Source organism: Coturnix japonica, chromosome 1, assembly GCF_001577835.2.
Source record: "Coturnix japonica isolate 7356 chromosome 1, Coturnix japonica 2.1, whole genome shotgun sequence".
NCBI classification, from domain to species: Eukaryota; Metazoa; Chordata; class Aves; order Galliformes; family Phasianidae; genus Coturnix; species Coturnix japonica.
In genome coordinates, this window is record NC_029516.1 from 129,191,359 (window position 1) to 129,215,907 (window position 24,549).

Sequence of the window (24,549 nt, forward strand, 5' to 3'; positions counted from 1 at the left end):
TGACATCCCCGCTATTTTACTAGTCTTCACTGTGACTTTCACATTGGTAATGTCTAATCACAGTTTGCTAGTCAGCAGCTTTTAATAGTTTCCTTCTTTTTCTTAATCTCTGCCTGCTCTTACCAACACTATTTTATTCCGTGTTTTAATCAGTACAGCAACAGTATAATATTAGATAATTGAACCATTATTTCAGGAATTTCAGAAACGCAAAATACTGAACTGTACACTGATTAGTATTTTGGTACTGATGAGACCAGTCTTTTCTGAAGAAACAGAAATGTCTTTGCTATCTATGATTGATTATTATTTTTACTCCACTCCTCTACATTGATCCTTAGAACATTATTCAATTAACAGGAATTCAACAACCAAAAGAATTAACAGAAATTATTGCCAGTCCACCATGACCATATCAACCATTCAACATTTATAGATCAAACTAGTGGGTATAAACAGAAGAAATTCCATTGATCCGTGTTTCCTCATTTCAGTAGCAGCACTTCTCAAACTCTCTTTTATGCAAGATCTTTCATGAAATGAAGCAATAGAATTGCAGAGTTAAAAGGTGACTGTAGAACAATTCCATGATTTCACAGCAGTCTGTGAGATTCCACAAATTGATTTCACAGTTTAATTTTGTTCCTACTCAGACTAAAAACCGTTGATTTAAGAAGAACATAACTGGAATAAAGCTAGAAATCCTCTCTGGGATTAAGATTTGATTGTTTCATTGCGAGACACTGGATTACTACAGTTCGGATCCCATGTCCACATAAATTTGAACGAGATTTCATGCCAGAACTCTCCAGTTGGAGATAAACTGAGCCTCTCAGCTACACAGAGTACCACTGTCATATTGAATCAAAATCTCCCTCCTGAAAGAGCTTCCTGCCTTATAAAAATCTTTACAGAATGAGATACAGATCTGAAAATCAAATGGGTTTGTAAATACTTTGTTGATACTTCATTCAAATGAAGAGTTCTTTGACCTGCTCTGCTCATGTGTTTTCATTCTCTCTATGCCTCTGGCTCTCAGGACGTGCAAAGACAAAGGAGCAATCTGACTGATATGGTGAAGAATAGGAGCATAAGTGTAGGAGTGCTGTGATGAGGAGAGGGGTGTGGAAAAGTAAAATTAATTCAGATTTGGTTAGGTAGAATGGGGAGTATGATAAGGAAGCTGGAATTGATAAAGAGATTGGGATTGGTGTTCAGTATTAAAGTGGTACAACTCTGTAGGAAGAGTGATATTGTATAAGAAACCAGGGTGAAATGAATTTGGTGTATGGGTATGCCTGTCTGCTCAAGGCATGTTACTACATAGTTAGAGAGTCACTGCTACATTGTTTTTCTTTGCAGGGTGATTTAGAACAAGAAATTTCCATATTTAATCATTTTCCTTCAAAATAATTACCATAGATTTTTCGTTTTAAGATATCTAGGTTTTCTTTTGCTTTAACTTGCTTGTCTCCTTTGTCTGTCAAAGTCCAAGGGCTCTTTTCAGTAGAGGTCTATGCTGGAGCTCTCCACAAAGAGTTGACAAAACAGCGGGCGCATTCCCCTCCACCTTGTCTTACGCAGGAAGAATCAGATCTGTATGGTCAGACATCCATTGGCAAGATCTGTTTGAATGCAAGTCACACATTTGGTCCAATTCAGACCTAACTATGCTTATCCGCTATGCTAGGTGCATTATTTACTTATCTTCATTTATTATTATGCATTTCTTTCCAAGACTGCTTAATGAGGAAAAGGAAGTTAATTATATATATTAATTGTGCAAACAGTCATATTTTTCTGTACTTAGAGAGGATCAAACTCTTTCTTATTGTAACTCATATGACAAGTTTACCATTCAACTTTGGAGATGCTCTCTTTGGGGGGCATTAGCAGAGTTAGCACTTTCCAAGCACTGCAGGTTTATAAATATCTCCATTCTCAGTAAAGCAAAGCTCATCTATCATTACTTACTAAGCCACACAGGGGGAAAAATTAATGGGTAAGAAAATTGATCCCCAGCAAGTGTTTTTATTCATACCAAAATATCATTCCTTATGACAAATCTAGAAAAATCTCTACTCTTCTTTTTTTTTTTCTTTATATTTTCCAAATTTATATATTACATACTGTTTATTGGAGACTTCTTAGTTCGTTCCTTTTACATGGCAAAAATAGAGAGAAGAATAAAGAGTACATGGCACTTCTCTTTCTAGTTTTATTTTTCCGTATTGAGATTTTGAGATCTATCCCTATTTGACCTTTCATACATAATAGACTTGTCACTAGCAAATGACTAGCTAACTGATAGGATGAAAACAAAATCAGAAGTTCTTAAATTTAGCCCATGTGTAAAAAATTGTCCGCTTAAATTAGAGTTACGTTATAGCTAAAAGTCTGTCATTGTCTGAGTGCTGTTTCTCACATGTTAATAAATAGGATAACAAACGTATTCCCCCTTGTGGGGAGGGTGCCTGTGTGTAACTGCTGCCAGCTAAGTGTTGGTTGGGGGCTGCTGAAGATAAGATTCTTGATTCAGTTTGTAAACTCTGAAGTCCGCTCTAGAACATCATTTAAGCCACATCACCCTAGCTCCGTATAAGTGGAGAAACTGAACTTCACTCTGTATTGTTTCTGTGAACTGGGACACGGGCATTTTAGCATTCCATCTGGTGGAGGTAACTGTAGCTCCTATGTTACTAAGCATAATGTTTTCATAGCCAAATTGCAGCTAGTGATAGAACTGAGACACGCGCATCATTTGGCACACTTAAACCTGTTCACGAGCCTGCCCTGTGCTTTGCAGAGTAGCTATACAGAGCTTACAGCAGTAACAGTTTCATAGAATAACAGAATCATAGAATCATAGAATTACTCAGGTTGGAAAAATACCTCAAAGGTCATCAAGTCCAACCACAGCCTAACCATAATACCCTAACCCTAACAACCCTCTGCTACATCATATCCCTGAGCACCACATCCAAACAGCTCTTAAACACATCCAGGGACGGTGACTCAACCACCACCCTAGGGAGCCTATTCCAGTGTTTAACTACCCTTTCTGTAAAGAAGTGTTTTCTAACATCCAACCTAAACTGACATATGACTTGCCAACCACAATCAGAATTTTTAAGTTTCTGTTGTAGAGATAAGGAGTAAGAAGGAGCTGGCTAGAGCACTTTATCCCTCAGCCTTTAGGACGAGTTTAGATCTTATGTTTTAAGTGAAGAAGCAGTAACTTCACAGCTTTCATTCAAAAGTGGTTGCCACTTATTTAAACCCCTCATAACTTTTCTTTTGTCAGGCACCATCTTGGCATATTGCTGCTACTCCATCTGCCTTATGTTAATAGTGGTTCCTTTCACCTGCTGAATGCTGAACTTGATAGTTTGAATAGAAGCTACCTTTTGTTACAAGTGTTACTGAAGGAACATGGTGGGACAAATTCTGCCATTGGAGACATTTGCCTGTTCGCAGTCAACTAATCTAAGGGATTAAATATGTGTGTCCATGAAGGTAGTGAAATCTGATGTGATATGAAATCAATTCATATTCAATTACATAAAGAATAAACAGAAATGCACCTGAAAATATTCTCTTTGAAGTGATGATAGGAGAGCTGATACCTTTTAGAGAAGAGAAAAATAAAATGGATAAAAGGAGATTGTTTGCTGATATTGGGAATTTTCAGGGGACCTAATGCCAAACATTTTCATTTTTTTCTCAGGCACGAGCATATTTACTGTCTATGAAGCTGCTTCTCAGGAAGGCTGGGTGTTCCTTATGTACCGCGCGATTGACAGCTTTCCCCGATGGCGTTCATATTTCTATTTCATCACCTTAATTTTCTTTCTGGCCTGGCTTGTTAAGGTACTGAAAAATTTGTTCTCTTATACGTGTCTGAAATACAGACTGGAATGAATTTCTTCTAATTTCTGCTTGCTAAGCTTCATTTCAGCCATTCTTTCTTGTTCTTTTTGCAGAATGTTTTCATTGCAGTCATCATTGAAACATTTGCGGAAATTAGGGTGCAGTTCCAGCAGATGTGGGGATCCAGGAGTAGTACCACTTCAACTGCCACCACTCAGGTGATGAACCCAATACTGAGTTTCTTTGAGGATTTGATAGTTTTTTTTGTTTAAGAATGAATAAGTAAAACATTCCAGTTAATTATTGTTGCATCCCACTAGGTTCAGTTATATATGAGTTCACGTGTTACCACATATGTTTTACAGTTGGTATACGTATTTTCATATAAAATTCTATTCTAGAGTATATTATCTTCTTAATAAAAATATGGTAGAGAAGAGTAATGTGGTTTTCTGGTTAACTGGGTGTGTTATAGCAAAGTTTCTATCTAAATTAAGTAGAACAGTAGTTTGTTTCTCATGTCATTGGAAGGTTTGGAATTAAGGTTGCCGAATGAATGTCAGTTTCTTTGCTAAGGAATAAGAGCTGAAATTGCTAACTGTAGCTGGAATAAGAGAGGTCAGAGTGTAGCTGAAGTGTGAACAAAGTGCTGAGGCAATGAAAGAGCTGTGCTCAGATTTGAAGTTGGAATAGAAAGAGAGAGCCTGGATTGAAGATAATGGGTAGAAGGAAGATAGAAATTGCACTAAGCTCAGACTGAGTAGTAAGAAAGACCCAGGCTGAAAAATAAGGGCACACAGGTTGAGATTTAAACTTCCTCACTCATGATTGTAACAATCATATTAAATAACCTGAGTGTACAAATGGTCAGGCTTTTCCAGTCTAGAGCTTTTTGCCATCTTTGAGAAACCAGTACCAATTGCATGCGAAAAGCCCTTAGGAAGGACAGATGTGAGAAATACACTGATGGAGAATTTTTTTCTAATCTCCATAGCTAGAGATTATTTGTTTTCTTAAACCAGAGTTTAAGTATATTAATTAAATATACTTAAGTATATACTTAATATATACTTAATATACTTAAGTATATTTAATTAATATATATATATTAATTATATATATATATAATATTATATTATAATATAAATATTAATGTATATATTAAGTATATTTAAGTATCTCCAAAACTGTTTATTAATGGTTTCTGATGTACCTTTGGATATTCTTGTAATCCTTATATAAATCTATTATTTTTCTACTTATTACTATATTTTTTGCCTCAAATAGACTTTATCACATTGATGCACCATTTATTGCTTTGTCAAAGAAGACTTGTTGGTATCAATGTAATGTATAACAAGAAAAGACTTTTTTACATAATACATACTAAGCATAAGGAATGCAGTTTTTATTTCTCAGAGGCTTAGCTACATCCTCTGGAACAGAGAGGTCTATATAGGGAAACTCAAGAAGCAGCAAATATTAAAGTTTTCCAAGAATAAGAAAAAAAAATCCAAAATAACGTCATGTTGCTGAAGAAATATGAACATATTGAATATAAATAGTATAATGCAAAAAAAAAATGGTATGTAGGCTGGAGACAAGTAAATGGTTACTTTGTTCATTGAGTCACTGATATAATGAGACATAAAGGGAGTACTGCTTACAAAAAAAAAAAAAAAAGGATTTATCTTCTGTATTAAGAAGGAAAGGAAATTTATTCCAGGGTTTCTTGTTCAAGGCACCAAATGCAAATTAAATACCTTGATTGTTTTGTGTATGAAATACACTTGAGAAAGAGCATCAGTATCTTGTTTCATTTGACCACTTCATAAGTCATTAAAGTTGTCCAGAATCTTAGTCCTATGGAAGAGAGTCAAAGTCAATGAAGGGGGCTATGGAGAAGGATAAAAGGAAAGTTCTTGCAAAGCTCTTCAGCTCTGCACATTGAAGCATGGTACAAAGAGAAGTAAATGCTGATCTGATTTGGCAGCTCCTCCTGGTACCTAAATGCTACATAAGAACATCATCACAACTACATCTGTCTAATGAACAGTCTTTTAGCCTTCAAATATGCAGTTCTGGCTGTGTTCTAGAGATGGCCTGCTTGGTGCTGAGGGTCAAGAAAAGAATGGGAGTGAGGTGGGAACTTTTCCCTGCTTCGTTAAATAATGCATGCAGACCCTTAGACAGCAACAAAAATGGTAGAGCCTTTTATTTTCTATCAAGGACATTTTAAGGGCAGTGTTAATCACTCCCAGACATGACTTCTTATTATTTCTTAAGCCCATCACTGTACAGCTATTATGGCCTTTTGTTTCTGACTTTTCCCCCCCCCCAGAAAAAAAGAGTTGGTAAAATGTGAGTACCACTGTGGTCAAGAGAGTTCCATTTACATCATAATTGCTGGGATATTGTTCGGCTATTTACATTAATAAAATCTTTCAGTAACAGTACAGAAGTACTTCATGGTTACTCTTGATGTACATCAGTACAAGAAAAATGAAGTCTGATCCCTGGACTAAAATAATTTTGCGAGTAAAAAAGTCAAGAGCTGTCTTTTATTTGAAAATGCATCGTGAAACATACTTTTGGGTCACAGTGTGTTTGTATTTCTTTAGATTGAGTTTACTAAGGAAGAAATATATTATAAATGGGTACCACAATGTGATGGTAGGGATCAGAGTTAAGTTGAATCAGTTTCTGTGTAAGGACTAATAGAGATACCTTGTGTTTGATGTTACCTGAGTAAAATTTAGAACCTATTTATGTTGGGAAAAGAGTGTGTTACTTGCTTTTCTTCTACAGCAATAAAAACTATTCCTCTTTCATTTTAAGTTAACTATCATGAAAATGTATGCAGGTCTTTAAGGACCTTCACTCGTATTTATTCTTTATAATTTTATTTTTAATATTCTTTTTATTTATACTTCACTTGTATTTATTGGCATGTAAAACATTTCTGACAACTGTTTTCCCTTTCAAGATGTTTCATGAAGATGCTGCTGGAGGTTGGCAGCTTGTGGCTGTTGACGTGAATAAACCCCAGGGTAGAGCTCCTGCATGTCTACAGGTATGACATGGCTTTTTAATGAATCACTGTGTGTAACCAACACTACTCAAATGTTGGCATAAGGACTGCAGTGGAAAATAGCAGCTGCAGTATTTATAGACAAAAATCATTTAAAATGCATTTAATTCTGCAGTTCTTCAAAATTTGTTAGATTAAGAAGAAATGTATGACATTCAAATTGAGAAGATTAGAAAAATGTGTTCCATATAAATGCTTTGTATTGTGTGCTCAAAAGAGAAAGATATTTAATCTTGTACTTATATATATTCATATATATTTACTTTAAGGAATTATAATTGCTTTAAGTAATTTTTCTTTATCTCTGGTAATTTTTGCATAAATCAAATCCACTCCTAGGTTATTTACCACAGACATACTTGTTTAGTAATGACAAAATACAGTTACACACACCAAGAAACATGATTAATCATAATGAACACAGGAGTACCTCACTACTCTGGTTCCATCTTGAAAATAGACTCACATGAGGAGGAGAAGATGCATATAGGTGGTGACTGACTATTACTTTTCCCCAATTTAGTTCTTGTTTTTGGAAGCAACAGAAACATCTTTTGTGGTATTCTAAAATAACTATGTGAATAAAATATACCTGAACTCATAATGAAAATGCCTCCATGTGAAAGTTAGGATAGCGTTTGATTTACCTGGTCTGCCTTTGCTTTAGTTAGGAATCATGTGAACAAATGGTAATGTATGTTCCAGGGAATGTAAACCTCCTGCATCATGAGTGCTTAGTACTCTTGAATTAAAACTGCAGTTTTCTTCTCATCCTCCTTTGTCAAAATCTGAAGGCTTTCCAGTATTCTATGACCTTGCTGGATGTCAGTGACATTCAAAAGAAAGCAATGCACTAAAATACTATTTCATTAAAATATTGCCCCATATAGACTTCATTCTAATGAAACAAAGACAAAAATACAGACCAAAGAAAGCAAAACATCAAAGTCTAGATAAACACTCAGAACTTTATTCATCTCACCATGGGTTATTGTTTCAGTTCTATCTGTCCAAAAGTAAAAAGAAAATAAGCTTCTGAAAAAATCCATGCATGTAAAGCCTTTGCAGTATTTTGAAGGTGTTCTTTGTGCATGAAATCCTTACTAAGTACTGTGCTTGTTATTTTTCAAGGGTTTGGCTGGCTCTTGTTCCTTAAGAGAAACATGATTTATAAATCTGAATTTAGGAAAGAGTTAGCCAGATTGGAGAACATACATCCTACCTTTGGTGTACATTCTTCTGACCTTTAATATCTAAGGGTTTTGTCATACAATATCCTGTGAAAGATGGGTTTCTTGGAAAAAGGTAGTGAAGTCTCTCTGTTATCCTGCATCATTTTAACTAAATTTCATAGTAAATTTGGTTTTAGTAATTCCTCTCTGGGCTTTTTAAATATTACTGCTGTGACTGTAAAAGGGAGCACTATTAGAAGTTCTCTTTCAATTGTTGCATGGGTCTGGTTCTGTGCTTTGGTGGAACTTCATTTACTTCACATATTCAGTTATTTAGAATTTACTTTCTCAATAAAATGTGCTGTATTTTGGGAGAGGAAGTATCCTAGCAGCTAAGGGAATAGAGTGGAACTCTGGAGGTCTGGGTTCGGTTTATTGGACAAGTACCCATTTCCTGCAGACCTCAAGAAAACCACTTAATAGGCATCTTTGATTTAGTTCATATTCCTTAAGGTGGTAAGGTGAATGTATCCCTTTCCTATTTGGCTGTTGTGGTGTTTAAACCTGGTAACTACTTGAGATACACATCAGGAAGATGGGCATCTAATTAAGTATACATCTATCTCTCTAAAGCTGCTAGTGATGGTGGAAAGATTGGCGTAATTTGTGTGCTACAGGTAATATAAAGCCTTTCTAATGCAAATTTTTCAAGACATTTCAGGTCAACAACCTGGGTCTGTCAGATTTTACTAGTTTTGCCCTTGTACAGCCATTCTTAATTCCCAAAGATTTGTTCAGGTGTTTCAGCATAGAAATCCTTCCTAGCTTAGATATAGCATAGCAGAGGCATGTAGAGCAATGCCATTCTTGAACTAATAACAATTCAGACAAGTATCCTGTGGGCTCTGTGCAGAGCTAAAGATCTTTTACAGTGAGGGTGGTGAGGAACTGGAACAGGTTTCCCACAGATGTGGTGGATGTCCTGTCCCCAGAGACTTCCAAGGCAAAGCTGGTTTAGACCCTGGGCAACCTTATCTAGATGTGGATTTCCCTCTTCGTTGCAGGAGATTTGGACTAGATGGCCTTCAGACATCCCTTCCAACTCTGAGGATTCTACAATTCTATTATTCTGTTGTAACTTTCTCTCACTCTAACACGTCATTACAGCAACAAACTGCCCAATTAGATCAGACCTAATGAGAAGCATAACCGTGTCTTTACACTTCTGTCACCACTGTTGTACAAAAAGGGGTTTTCAAACAACTTTTAGAATTCTGCTTCATAAAAAGTGTGCTGGGCAGGTGAGCACTGGTGTGTCTTCCTGTCCAGTTGTATGGCATAAAGGTAGAAGAGAACCAGCAAATAGATTTGGGATGTTCTCTTGTATACAATCTCATACCAGTTAAAAATTATTAAAATTAAAAGAAGGATGTTAATCTGGTATTTTGGAATCTTGCTTAACTCATACACCCGTCTACTAAGTTTTATGTTTTTAGAGCTGGCTGGAAGTGGCAACATGAGAAATCAGCAACAGTATTGTTTCTGATTTTGACTTGCAAATCTATCCCAAAGTGGGCCAAAGAGGCTTTTATTTCAGTGTAAGGGTTTTATATTTTTTCTGTTTTTTTTTTCTTCTAAGCATTCCCAAAGGTGCTTTGTGGTCTTTTATTACTTGTTCTCACTGCTCCCCATGACTGGCATTGATTTTAAATATTGATTTTCTTTTGTCACTGACAAATATTCTTTGTGCTTGCCATTTTAACATCAACCATTTTGAATGACTGCCTGCTGAGGTTCCCACATTGCCACATTATTTTGTCACTGTTGGTATTACTTTAACACATTGTAGTGTGTTAGAACTTCCTGCCTACCATGACTTACTCCTACAAGCACAGTAGGAAGCTCTCAGTTCACAAATAAAGAAAAGTTGAGTAACAGACTTAAAAAAAAAAATGATTTAAAAACTCTTTGGGGATGTATTTATCCCTTTGATCCCATGCTGTGTTTTTTATTTCTTTCCTGTTAATTTTGGAGATTGCTGATGTTTTTTATCACTCCTTCCTTCTCTCTGGCTTCTAGATCATGTAGTCTTGTAAAATGTGCATAGTTCTTTAAAGCTGAACTGGAAAGATTCAACTCACATGTCTTCCATAAAACTGTTTGATATTGCTAATACCAAGAAGTTACGTCTTCATTCTTTTTAGTAAAGTTTTAATGAACAAAATCAGGAAATATAGTTCCTCTGCAAAATAGAGGAACATAGGAGGACAAAAATTCCATGTTCCTGCTTATATTTTAGGGTCACGTGTCCAGCAGAAATGAAACATACTGCTGGAGATGGAATGGCATCTATAAAAAGCTTGGGAACTCTGTACGCTATGTGTAAACATGAGTAGAAATGGTCAGCTACTCACAAATTGCATATGTGCTCATATTCTGATAATAAAATCTTTCACAGATTAAAAATACTGTATTCCATTTTAATTTTAAGTGCTCCATCTAGGGAAGAAGTGGAAGGTCAAAGCTATGATCTGAAAAAGCAAGATACATTATTATAATTACAGAGCTCTTGAACATATGATTATTGTCAGAAATTTAATCGTATATTTTTACCTCAAAAAAGTTGGTCCTTCATGCTATGTAATATTAACAGAACGGATGTATATATTACAGAACTTTAGCAAATCTTGAAGGGAAGGATAAAAAGATCAAAAGTAATAAAGAAAGACAGAAAACATATGGAGGGTGGAGGATACATACTCAGTTCCTACTTCTTTGATCATTTTAGCAGTTTTATAATGGATATATTGAATGAAAGAGAAATGAGATTAAGCCTTTCTTTAGGGATTTTCACTGCAGGAATAACAAGAGAGCACAAATGGCTTTTCTCCTCTATCTTGGGAAGTAATTATTAATGAATTGAAAAGCATGTAACTGCTATTTATGTAGTAATTCACCTTGTACTGTAAATTTGGAATCCAGCAAAAGGTATGCCTACTCATTCCTATTCTCTTCTTCCCATTACATACATGTATAAATACTTTTCCTTCAATTAACTGAAGTCCTGTCTTAGAATGAAAAACCAAACAAAAAAACCAAACCAAACAAAAAAAAAAAAAAAAAAAAAAAAAAAAAGGAAAGAAAAATCTTCTCCACAGTAGGAAGAAATGGTGAAACTCTGGAGTATAGAGGTAGAAATTATATAATATGGCTAGCTCTTAAACTGGTTGAGAATTCACAAAATGGAGTAGTGTTCAACATGAAACTGTATTCAGTTTCAGCTTTATGTCATATCACATGAGAAAGGTACAGCTGTGACCATCCTCTCCTGCCTACATGCATGCCTCGCTTTCATTATCTCTCTTTCCTATTTCTCTTTTTTTCTTCCCTACCTGGCTGCCTTTTTCCTTTTTAACAACTAAAACTAAGCACATTAAGAAAGCATTCTCTATTTTTCTGTGATAGTTTCTTCTTCATAGTTTTCTATTTTCGTAAACTGTCCTGATTCACTACAACTGAATTGAATCACTGGCACAGTTTGTAACAGTACATCTGCAGAAGCTAAACAGAAAGAAAGAAAGCATGTTAACATCCTTGTTTTATCTTTCAACAAATAGATTTCATGAGCACAAGTTCCTCAGCTTCCTGCAGACTTAAAGTATCAGAATCCCATCACAAAGATTGAACAGATAAGAGTTAAACTACAATTTAAGCTTATGAGAGAGCAATGGTTTTCCTTGGCAGTATCCTTTGTTAGAGGAGGGCCTGCTGCAGTTGAAGACATGGTCACAAGATGCCCTTGACATCTTCTTGGGAGATTTAAGATTGAAGATTCGGGATTTTTCAGAGGTAGTAGGTTACCTTTATGTGTAAGACTTATGGAACCCTTGGCTGACACTTTGAACAAGTCAAGTCTCTGAACTTTCCTTTATTTTTGGATAAGCGGATAGTAGAACTTTTTGCCTAACCCTGATTTTTCACATGGGGCCCCAGATAAACTTTTTGCCCCACATGTAATAAGTTTCACATAAGGTGTTTTGTTTTGTTTTTATTCTGGCTTTCTTTTACAGAGATATTTCTCACCCACACAGGGGCTTTAAGTAGAGACATTAAATCCTTTCAAAACTGTGGTCAAATTAACTATCAAAAACCTCTTCCATGATAAAGATACACAAGTTGTTATAATATTTTTAAAAGACTGCTTTGGCTTTATGCTTCTTTCTTTAACCTGAGTGTTTTTGCTGATATCTGAACAGGAAGAATGGACCTTTTTTTTTTCTTTTTCTTTTTTTTCAATAATGGACTTCAATACAGCCCATACTAATAATTTGCACTTACAATTTGAAGGGCACTTAACTGTCAGTAAATTATAGAAACTATTCAGTAATGCCACTAAAATTAAAGTTCAGCTGAGTTTCCTTTAGAAAATTTTATTTCTGGGGTTAAATGTGTCCAGTGTTTCAAATCCCATCAAACTGAAAACAGATATTTAAACTGTCATGTAGCTTTGTTGTGTACAGCACAATTACAGCAATCAAAGTGCTGGAAGCAGCAGCAGCAGCAGCATGACTTCCTTTCGAGCTGTAACTTGGATGACAAATCTAAGCAAAGTGGAAGACTGCAGAGTCTTAGAATAAAACTAGCAGGAATTTTTCACTTTGTGAGAGTTGTTCTTGCCCCAGTATTTTCTGTATTTCTAATCTTTCTCTAAGAAAGGTCTCCTTTCACTAGAATTACATAGAACATCATGTTCTGCAGCTCTGTAAATTGTTAGATTTAAACCCCCTGATATTTGCAGGCTTTTGAAACTTTTAAAATTATCCCTCTGCAATGTCTTTTTTTATTATTGTTGGGGCTCCTCAGTGGTCATTGTAGAGAGTGATTCCTATTGTGAATCTGAAGGGCACATAATTCACGTATGGGGGATGCTGAATTTTCTCTTGCATTTTCTGTATTTCTGCTGTGTCGCAGGAAGATCGCATGAGCCTTGTGGCTTTCTAAACTCCTCAGTGAAGTTCCTAAGAGTAACTGGGTGAATCTGAGCTTAAAAATCAGTTCTTAGTAAATCTTGAAATACATGGCTATTTCGTATTCAGATGAAAATTATTATTTACAAAGATTCCTAAGTATACCTAACCTCATTTTTTTGTAAACATATTTATAAGAAAAAGGCTGTGCCTTTTATTATCATATTCTTATTACTGCAAATGCTGACCATAACTCTTCTGAGAGTCAGCAGGGTACCAGTTCATCCCAAATATCCATAAGCTCTTAGATGCCAGTGTAAGGATCATGAAGGCACAGGTTTCTCATACAGCCAGCAGTAGGAGGTGGGCATTGCAAAGGACATCAGAGAATCTGAATTTGGTGGTGTCCATTTACTTATGGTGTGCACCCAAGTGGAGGGGGTATAATTTCCCATTTTAGGTGTGCCAGTTGTTTTGGGGTAAATATCTAAAGTCAAAGTCTGTATCTTCATTTTCTCCACTAGTCCATAATAATCTATTTTAAAATGTGTGTCCTTGTAAATTTATTAAAATTGATATAATGTGAAAACAGAACACTGTTTTTCTTAGGAAAATAAAACAATATTTCTGCTTCAAACTCTAAGCCAGAGTTGTTTTCATAATGAAAACCAGCTCGGGGGTTGTTTTTTGTCTCTTGTTTATTTATTTTGTGGACAGCTTAATTGCCACTGAGCACTGAAACTATTATTTCTTTAAGGATGTTGCTTAAAAACACCTCAAGAACTGCAATTGTTTTGAATGTGCGAAAGGTCCCAGATTTGTGACACTAAGAGATATAGTTTAGTGATGGAATTCAGTAGGTCAGGTTGACAGTTGGACATGATGGTCTTGAAGGTATTTTCTAACCTAAATAGCACTATACATATGACACTATAGTTCTGTATGAGTATATTGTTTGTATGCTGCTTTGAAGCAAAATTGAGTCCTGTTTCTGCAAGCATGCATACTGAATTTTCATGTGCTCTTTGCATCTATTAAGTCTTATTGATCAGTAAAAGGTACCTAAAGCTTTGAGAATCATTGTTCTATATGAATTCAACCTACTAGGTTGAATTTTTTTTCCTAAGTTTTCTAGTGAGTTTCACTAGAAGTTCCACTTTGAGTTACTGAATAAAGCTCAAGAGTTCATACTTTTAAGTGTTGTTAAGTGCTGCCATCTTATTAATTGTACCGTGCTCAAAGTATGAATAAATCGTATCCATTTCTCTAGCATATTCTTTTTGGAAAAGTCAGACTCAGGAAAGCAGATATATATATGTTAATGGGCTTGATTTCAGAAATTGCCTAACTACAGATGTTGTTAATGTGGCAGAAGTGAGAGTACGTGTGTGGTGCTCCTTTTTTTTAGGTCTCAACTTCCCTCCATAGGATCCTAAATACTCAGAAGAGGAACTGAAACACTAAGTGAAAGCTGACTATATGTCCAATTCCCTTCTTCATGCTCTCTTTATCTGCACACAGGTTTGCCATTCAGTCAGTGATTCTGTTGGCTAAGAGCTATCATCTTGGATGCCTCCTCAGTTTTCTTTGGTAGCCATTCCAAAGAAAGCCATTTCCAAGCCATTTCTGCTGAGAATCTGTCTCCCAATGACTACTTGTGGCTTTTACCCATAGTCATTCAGTTTCATCCCTTGTACAAAATAAGCACACCTTAGAAGCCACCACCAATAAATCCATTCATAGATCTGTAGTTTCTCCTTACTTTCTTCACTAGCCAAGATTCAGTAAACTTTGGTCTGCAGAGGCTGTCCTTAACCAAGCCTGATAAACCTTTTCTGTTCAGGCCTACTTTCCCTTATCTGCCACGTAAGCAGATCTTTGCTCTTGTAGATACATGCATACACACATTTATGCACAGCAGTTACTGAAACAGGGAGAAACAAAGGAAGCAAGTATAACAGACCTCTGAGCAAGATTGTTATGGTTGAGCAGTTCTACGTTTTGCCTCTGGAGAATTATCTGTATTATTTTTCTGGGTGTATCTTTCTTGTACCAAGTGCTTTCCCATTGTATGTTTTGTGGAGCTAGAATAGCTCCTGTACTGCTACTGTACCATATTCTTTTTTGCATAGATTAAACTTCTTCCTGTTAAAGCAAACATTTCTGTGCTGCTAGGCATGAGGTAGACTTTAGCCATAGCTATTCAGAGTGTTTTGCTGAGGTCAGAATATAGCTGCTATCTGAGTACTGTTTGCTTGTTGTTCCATAGTAATCATTCTGCCAAGCACATTCAGTGATAAGCTTGACTGAAAGGGAAGGTTTCAGTAACCATTAATTCTGCAAACCACTCTGTTTTTCTGTTTTTGTACATTAATAAAGTTCCCACTTCTCTGAAGATTGCACACTTTCCTTAAAATGACTATGTTGAACAAATACCAGTAGAAAGAGAGAAAAGAGAGATGTACTGTGGAAATAGTAAGGCGTATCCATATTGCACAACCACCTAGAAGTCACTACTCAGCTTTGCTTTTGAAACTCATGGAAGGACGTGGCAGACAACACACTTGAAATTCATATTTTTACTCTGTTGATTTAGATGACTTTAAAATGAGGACCACTGCAATAATGACAGGCTAGAAAAAGTTTCAAGCAGCTTGGTTAGCATCACAAAGTTTTCAGCAGTTAGGCACTGAATGCAGTTCTCTGAGAAAATGTATTTTTTGCCTTAGTATGAAGCCATCCTGCATATGCCATTCTCTGCCTCACTCACACCCACACTGCAGAGGTTTTTATCTGCTGAGGTATATGCTGCTGCTCCTCCAAGTTCACTGGAAAGATTGGAAGCTTTGTTCAGAGCTTTTGTGATCACATCATTGAAAACTACCTACCAGATGCACACAACCTTAATTCCAACAGTTTGTAACTTTGCAGCTTTGCAGATTTACTTTAATTGGAAGTAATTTTCATCTAAAACCATTAAGCATATACGCTCTTAGTATGTTACCTGAATACCATATTCAGCAAAAATTCAGTTTAGCAAGCAAAGACATATCTTTGAATCTCATTAAAATCACTGAAATATAAGAATGTTGTGCCCTGATCCCATTATTGGTGCCATTGGGATTGTTTGTGCAAAGGTGAGCATGCAGGTATGGATGGCAATCTGGCCTACTCTGTATCTTGCATGAGATGGTATAATTTTTTTGTGGTTTCTTACTGTTATTTGCATGCTCCCAGCTAAAAGGATTCCCCTGAGAGAAGGGAGCCCTGTTCGATTTTAAGGGATGCTTCAGAGAACACTTCAAACAGAGATGGCTGCAAAGGATGTGGCTGGTGTCAGACAAGGTGTAGGTACATAATAGCATCAGGATCTTGTTGCCTGTGTCATGAATGGTTGTGAGTAGGCATCCTCAGAGAGATGATAGAAGGAACTTACTGCGTTCAGAGCAGGCTGAGCATAGAGAATGCAGTTGAGAGTGTCAATGAGTTAACTAAAAATGAACCTGTAACAGTGGTCTGCCTGCAAGGATATTTGAATAACTGTTCACAAGCTTTTTTCACTCTTATGATTTCTGGTTAAGTTGTGGTTATTCTTTTCTTGTTTAAAGGGTTTATTTCTACTTTTCATTCCAGTAAAATACAGGGTTTATATTCTTGTCGTTACTGCTTAAAAGCTTTTTGGCTTTTTTAGAGAAGATTTCTCTAATGGAAAGGTCTGAGCATATGCATCACAAGAGCAGTAGCTGACATGGAGTCAATCAACAAACACTTTAGAGAGAAAATTGATGCAGGACAAAACAGAAAGCTCTTGGATTATCTCAAATGAGCGTTATCTTAAAGATGAAGCTGTGAAGTTTACTTTCAAACTAAACAATGTAAGAATAATATTCAATATTTATGATTAGAAACAATTCACATTCTCTGTTCAAAATTATGTCCCCAAACCAGCCTCAGATGACGGTTATTTTTAGGTAATTAAAAGCTAGATAAAGATACATCAAATCTGCCTTGTGGTCCATTCAGTTTAGTGTTTTGAGGCATGTTGTTATTCGCTGATCAAACTGCAAAAGAGAATGATTTACTGAGCATGGGTTGGTTTTCTGAAGTTCTTGAGGAATTCTCAGTGCTCTGCAGGTCTAAGTTTAGTGACCTTGTTTTATTTATTCCTACCCTGCCCCTTAAAGAAAAAAAAATCTACTTTTAGTACTAAAGGATGTGTGACCAGCACAGTTTTTTTTTCATACTCTGTTCCTCCAGATTTTTTCTCTTCCCATTTGGGAGATGAACAGAAGAGAAATAGTAGAACCAACATCCAACTCAGCAAGAGCTATGCCATCACTGGCACTGGAGAAGGATTTCATCTCTAATGTTCTGAATATACAGAATTGTTTTTTCAGACTTTAAGAAAAGTAGATTGAAATAAATGAAAATGTCAAAACCATCCTGAAACAAACAAAATTACTATAAACTCACGAGGGAAAAGGGACGTGCTTCTGTTAAATGTTCCTCCATAAAAGCATGAAGATTTAGAGGTTTATGGAAGAAACTAGCTGGTTATTTCTCCCAGCTATAAATATAAAGGGAAAACTGGATTTCCTTAAATTTATTATAGCTGTAAGAAATTTACTTTCTTGCATATGTTTATTGATTTAGAACACAGTTTTTTTCAGTAGTGCCTAGTTCTTGGAATTAATGATGTACGAATATACTTCAGCAATTCCAAGAATTGATTTGTACTTATTTTTTTTTCATTGGAACTTATGTGCTTAAATCCACTGGCTGCTTGAAAATCCTGGCCTCTATAAAGACAATTCCAGATGTGAGTCTGATGTTTTTGTAAACCAATAAGAAGCTTACAATGAGACAGTTTAGTACATGTACAAGGTACATAGTGGATGCTACAAACCCTTTCCTGTGAATTGTACTTATGCAGATGTATTAAGCTAAAAACACCAGGAACTTGCAGCAACATTAAAATGAAAGTACTGTAATATAGGTGGGTATATAAGAAACTGTGTAGTTACACTTGCAGATTATTTGGAAAACTGTAGGAATAATGACACTCAGGTTCTGTTGTCGGAGAAAAAAAAAGCCCACAAAAACACAAGCACTATAAATCAGTATACAATTTTCCTTATGTACACTGCTGTCTTGACTGTATAACTAGTAAGGTTAATCCTACTGGTTGTTCAAGAGAAGAATAGCCTATAGAATGCAAAAAATGAACATTATATAACTGTGGTTTAGATGAGGTTGTGGGTGGGACAGCAACATTAAGTAAAACAATTTAAAAATTACTTAAAAGCCTTGCGAGTGCAAATGAGGGCAAGCAAAGATATTTATGCATAGGTGTTGATACAATGTTATACAGAGATGTAGGAGTAATGGAATTTGTTTGGCGTGTCTGAGGAGTCTGAGAATTAAATGTGCTGATCAGACTTGATCACCTTAGGTGCTCTATCATTAGTAGAAAGACATTTATAGAAGGTGATTGTATAATTTATATAATTGCATAATCTTAGGAAAGTCATTGATGATAGCTCAGTGCCTAGGAGATTTAAACATTCAAGATTCCAGCTGAATTACTGAATCCCATACTGAGCTAATACATTTTCAGTGGGCCCCGTTCTTCAAATAAGTATATTAATGAAATGTTTTGGAGTACTTTCTCGTTTGCAGCCACACCAGATTTCATCTGCTAAAAATAAAATATACTTTGGCAAAGCTGAAAACTGGACATCTATGTCTGTATAGGTTGTACTACATTGACATTTAAGATCGCATATTAACTCAATGTCCTGCAATATAGCTTGGGTGACAACTCCCTCAAAAGAATTTGTAGGGATAAAAGTACTATGGCAGTATGTATTTACTAATGTCTTTCAAATAATCCTTAAATTCTGTATGTATTGCAGTGACTAAGATTAAAGAGATGGGTATTGATAAGGACAAATAGCTACCTTACTATCTAGTATAAACCTAATCTTCATTAAATAACTGGAATTTCTATAATTTCTTCTTTTTCAGTAATGACTGTATAATTGGGCTTTATGATTTATATTAATGTGACTGTTTTTAAATGTGATGTAGCTATTTTTCCTTGGAAAAATAAAATCAACTAAATTATTTTCAAATGAAAAACATCTAAATTTCTGTAACTTGAACCCATATTGTCAGATTTATGTTATTAGCTTGTTTTATCGTTTAATTACAGCGTACTTCTTTCTTTAAGTCTTACGAGGTACCTTATAATTCCATTGAGAATTATCAATTCAATTATCAGTACAAATATAGGACAACAGAATTTTCCTATCAAAGGATATTTCTTTGTTGCTCAAAAAATGTTTGATGCTAATATTTTAAAGAAACTCTTTGAAGTTAACTTCAATAGAAACTCTTACCATACAAACTAGAAGAGATTTAGTTTACTAATTAGCTGCTTCATTTTGTTCAATGTGTATCAAAATCAATTCATAATTATAGTTGTTTTTTGTTTTTTTGTTTGTTTTTGTTTTTGTAATTAAACTTCTTGAAACAGCTGTGTATGCGTTGATGGTAAACTTTTAACCTGCCATTCTCTTTTATTTTATTTCCCTTCTTTTCATTTCCCACCTTCATTTAACATTCTACATTCCTACACAAACAGTGCACTAATCAGTTGAAAAGGAAGAAATGGAAGTAAGGCTCATGTAAATAAATCCATATCCTAGAATGAGTTACACAAGTCCATGAATGGTAATTCCCCTATCATTGCCATCCAAGATTCCATCAAGTATTCTTGCATGCTAGCATGTGGAAATGGTGCACAGGCTTGGGCCAACATATAGGGCCCTCCATTCCTCTCAGAAGGGAGTCACCTATGACAGTCACCCTTCTTTCCTTCTTGGTGGAGGCAGTCTTTAGGCATGGAGTTTATCACTTCACTCTAGTCAACCTTCTAAGTGGACCTTGAATTGCATCCTCACTCATCTCTTTCTCAAGTTCCAGAGCCTCAAACCTGTTACATAGGGGCAACCTGGGGAATTGAGATAGATATGCAGTGCCAAGGTGGGAACTGCTTTCACTCCTCCTCATCTCTTGAACCCCCTACCTCTGCTCAGTGATGGCCAGCCAGGGGGTTCACAATTGTTTGGGGGATATCACTCTGGTGTCTTTCCTGCAAGTTTGGCAGGGAGATACTCCACCAGTTTATCTCCTGGTAACATCTCATCTGCTGCTTAATCTCTCCACCACCTCTGTAGGCTCTGCCACCATACTGAGCAGATCATTTACCTGCTCAAACCTCACACAGGTGGAATCCCTGCTGCCCTTCACTGGTAGCAACAGGCTCAGGCACTCCCTGCAGCCAGAGACATGAACCACCACATTTTTGGGCAGGCACTCTGTCTGAGTTACCACATTCTTTTTGACAAGAGCTTTCTGCCTAGTGGAGACCATGGCTAGATTTGTTGTCTGGGAGGCAGCTGATAGGTGAGCCAGTCTCCGAGGCAGCTATGAAACTGAAGAGCTATTGTGTTATTCATTCAATCACCTGACTAATTTTGAGTAAATACTCAACTGAATTTGTAAGGGAGGACTTAAAAATAACCAGAAGTCTACAGTCTCATGTATCCTGATCACAGCTGCAACAGGATTCCTGTGTGGTGCAGTCCAAATCCAACCGTAATTTCTTTACCTTAGACTCAATATATTCTCAATTTCAAATACTATTTTATTTAATCCGGGCCACATTAGTTTGAGTTGGCTTTTCAAACCAATGCCTCTAGTTCTGCTTTAATGAGGAAAAGATAGATGTCACATCCATATTGCAGTATTGAGCAAACTTGGAGAACAGATGTGTTTTGAGAATAAGGAAAGTACATAGGCAATCACTTCTCTTTGCTCTCCTGATTAATAGCAGTCAAAATCTCTGATTAGTTCTGCTGTCCCCTTACTCAAGGCAGCAGATTCTGTATGTACTCAGAAGTTTCCAGCACTATTTCAGTTAGGTGAAAATAACTCCAATGATTCTCTTCTGTGATGAGTTAAATTTTGTTTGAATGCAAGCTGCCTTATTAGAAAGTAGGTTTTGAGTCTATGAGCCTTGTAATTATTCATCTGATCACTTATTTAATGGAGCATTTGATTTATTTCAAAGTTATTCCTGCTTTTATATGTAAATCACAAGTTTTTGAGAACAGCGTGGTAATTAAATTATGCAAGGAAAATGCAAAGAAAAGCTAATCAGAAGGTAGAAATTCCATTAAAATGTTTATACTTATTTATATAGCCAAGTAATTCAGTTTAGAAAAACATTTTCTAAAATTGAGATTTTCCATAGCCTGCTACTATGTTTCTTATGTTTCCCCTTCTATACCCAAGTAACTACTTCTGAATGTTCTAAGCTTTTCTGTGTCAAGCAGATGCATACGTGTTTTGAATCACATTCACCATGTGCTGAATGTAATTCAATTACCTATTTCCTGACATAAAACTTTTCCCACAGTGTGAAGTTTGTGTTGCTTCATTCGAGCATAGAAAAGTCATTATATAAAGGTGATAAAGACCAGAACTCAGTGCATTTTCAGGGAGGTAACTCTTGCCTGTCTGAACTGTATTGTACATCGTGTTCCTAAGACAATTACATATAGTAACCTAGAAGATTAATGCAGTCTATTAGGCAAGGCATTGCAATCAGAAATCAATAATTGATACAAATGACCAGCCCAACTCAGGGAAAGATTTTTCTTAATTGTAGATAGAATGGCCCAAAGCACACATTTGGCAGTTTCTAGTTAGGGCAGGAAGTTTTCAAAGAATTGGAGTATTCTACTACTACAAATGCTGACCAAGTACCTCTGTAAGTTTTGAGCAGCTCAGCCATTCAAGAATTAGAAAAAACACTGAAATTTAGCTCAGCCTTCTAAAGAATTCCAAAGCATTACATAAGTGATATAATAAGATAAAAAGCTGCAATAGGGTATGAGAAGATAAGAAGTTCTAGTTGAGTTTAAGACCTTTCCATGAATGAAGGGATTATTATAATTTTTTTTCTTACTATCTTTGTCATGAAATGTAAATAATGACACAATTCAATAGTAGACAAAAGAAAATCCCTAAAGGAAATATTTTCTTCCCTGAGGAACTGCTACAAACCTCACTTTCAGCAGCCAGTGAGAAATACTTGAAATACTGGCAGCAAGATGACTGAAGAAAAAACTAGGTGCTTCCACAAATGTATTTTGATGCTGGAAAAGAAGTTATTCAAAAGGACAGTGCTGTAATGTGGATTCTGAAGTAGACTGAGGTTTCAGATAAAAACACTGAAAATGTATATTGAGAATTTGAAACACATCCATAATAATGTGACCAACAGAGCACAACATGAAAAATTATCTAGAATTTGGTGTGCTCTCTCTGTATATGTATAGACAGATAATGTGTATCTATTTTTAAAAGCATTTATGTATATATATATGATGTATTAATCTATAATGCAAAAGGTGAGAATGTCAGTTTGGGTATTTACCGATTCCTGTACCTGATGATAAGTGCATTTACCACTCTGGTTTTAAGGTAGTTCAGATAGTAGGTTGCTGCTGAGAGATCGGTTATAATTTGGAAATATAAAGTATTTTTTACTGTGAAGGAGAAAGAAGTTGTAGGCTTTATTTTTGAAAGTACTATGCAGGCAAATCCATGTAGGGCAGATAAGGAATTAGTTACATCTTGGTAAGGAGTAAGAACTCTTCATCCCTACAGCTTAGGTGAGCTCTCTAGAAATAGTTCAAAAATTACTTTGGCCTACTTCATGTCAGTTTCTATACAGTAATTATTTTGTCTCATTGCATGTGCTGAATCATTTTGCAATGCTTATTTAAAAAAAAAAAAAAAAAAGAGGTACATTTGTATTGAAAGTATATTATTTTGCATCTTATCATACATAGCTTTAAGAAAATTACTGAGGTGTTGATATATTTCCTAAGAGTTCTAAAATTTGAGGGAAGGTAAGAATCTTCCTGCATTGTTGTTGTCATGAACAATTTAAATAGTATTTTTAGGCTTCTTTTATGTTGCAGCTGCTGCTGCTCTCCATTTCTTTAAGTCAGATTGCAGACACTGAAAGGCAGCTTACTTCCTCCGCATGTTTTACAAAGAAAATAACATATTGGTGCTAGCTGATTTATAAACCGGTGAGGAGGAGGAGGTTCATTTAGTTTCAAGAAAGCCATTATTTCATGGAATTTTAGGACAGAAGAGTCACCATTGCTCTGATTGACTGTCCTAGAAGTTTGTGGAAGGAGAAAAGTGGCTGCTGTTAGTGGGAGCACATCTGTAGCGCTTTATTCTGTTATTATAGAATGCAAAGTAACAATGCAGAATGTCTGACATTTTTGCCATTAGCTTGTTTACTTGTAAAAGTTGTGCCTTACAGATTTTATTTTCTCTTCAGTAAGCTTTCCTTTATTATTGCCATTCACTTCCCATGTGTGTATTTTCTCATTCTTCTGATTTACTGACTTTACTTTGTTCCTTTGATTGGAATTCTGTTCACTTTTTTTTAAGTAGATTTTTATTTTCATCAAAATTTACTATTAGAAAATAAATAAAAAAGACAATAACATAGTCCTTGGCACATGCTAATTTCTGTGTGATTTTAGCTACAAATAATTTGAAAGTGATATCTGTTGTTTTAAGGAAGATATTCTGATAGCATGAAAAGCAGGCACGTGCTTGGTTATAGGAGCATGTTTGCATCTTCTGCTATGTCATATTTGCGTGTTCTAATATTTTTCCATTATTCAGCGATACTTCCATTTGCAGTGTATTTCGAGGCCACAAAAGTAATAACCATATAAAAACACATAGATGTAGTCTGTGCCCTGAGTTTTACTGACTAAACAGATTAAGCAGAAGGTGGAAAAAGAAGCACATTAAAGTGAAGTATGTACAATACTTTTCAAGGTAGGACAGTTTTCTATTTGTGTTCTTTCTCCCAGGGTACTGTCACCACTGCAGCAGCCAGAAATGTATCATTTAGGTAAAGGTTTCTAACTGCATATCACAGGGAGGCCATCATTCCTCTCTACTCTGCCCTCATGAGGCCACATCTGCAGTACTGTGTCCAGGTCTGAGGCCCCCAATACAAAGGAGCTGTTGGAGAGGGTCCAGAGGAGGGCCACAAACATGATCAGAGGGCTGGAGAACATCCCTATGCAGACAGGCTGAGGGAGTTGACTTGTTCAGCCTGAGGAAGAAAAGGCTGTGGGATGACCTCATTGCAACCTTCCAGTACCTAAAGGGAGCCTATAAACAGGAGGGGAGCCGACTCTGTAGAAGAGTAGATAATAGCAGGACAAGGGGAAATGGTTTGAAGTTGAAGGAGAGAATATTTAGGTTGGATATCATGGGAAGTTCTTTTCTATGAGAGTGGTAAGGTGCTGGCCCTTCCAACCCAAGCCATTCTACG

The 24,549-nt window shown here is 35.9% G+C and overlaps 1 protein-coding gene across 3 annotated transcripts in view; it reads left to right on the forward strand.

Moving 5' to 3' along the window:
• The window catches only part of NALCN (sodium leak channel, non-selective), a 192,773-nt gene that overhangs the window by 70,016 nt on the left and 98,208 nt on the right, over nt 1–24,549 (forward strand). For all 3 annotated transcript variants that reach the window (XM_015851496.2, XM_015851499.2, XM_015851497.1), the window contains exons 8-10: nt 3,728–3,870; nt 3,984–4,088; nt 6,857–6,943. In XM_015851496.2, coding sequence (XP_015706982.1) covers nt 3,728–3,870; nt 3,984–4,088; nt 6,857–6,943 — 335 coding nt within the window. The remainder of the gene's footprint in view (nt 1–3,727; nt 3,871–3,983; nt 4,089–6,856; nt 6,944–24,549) is intronic.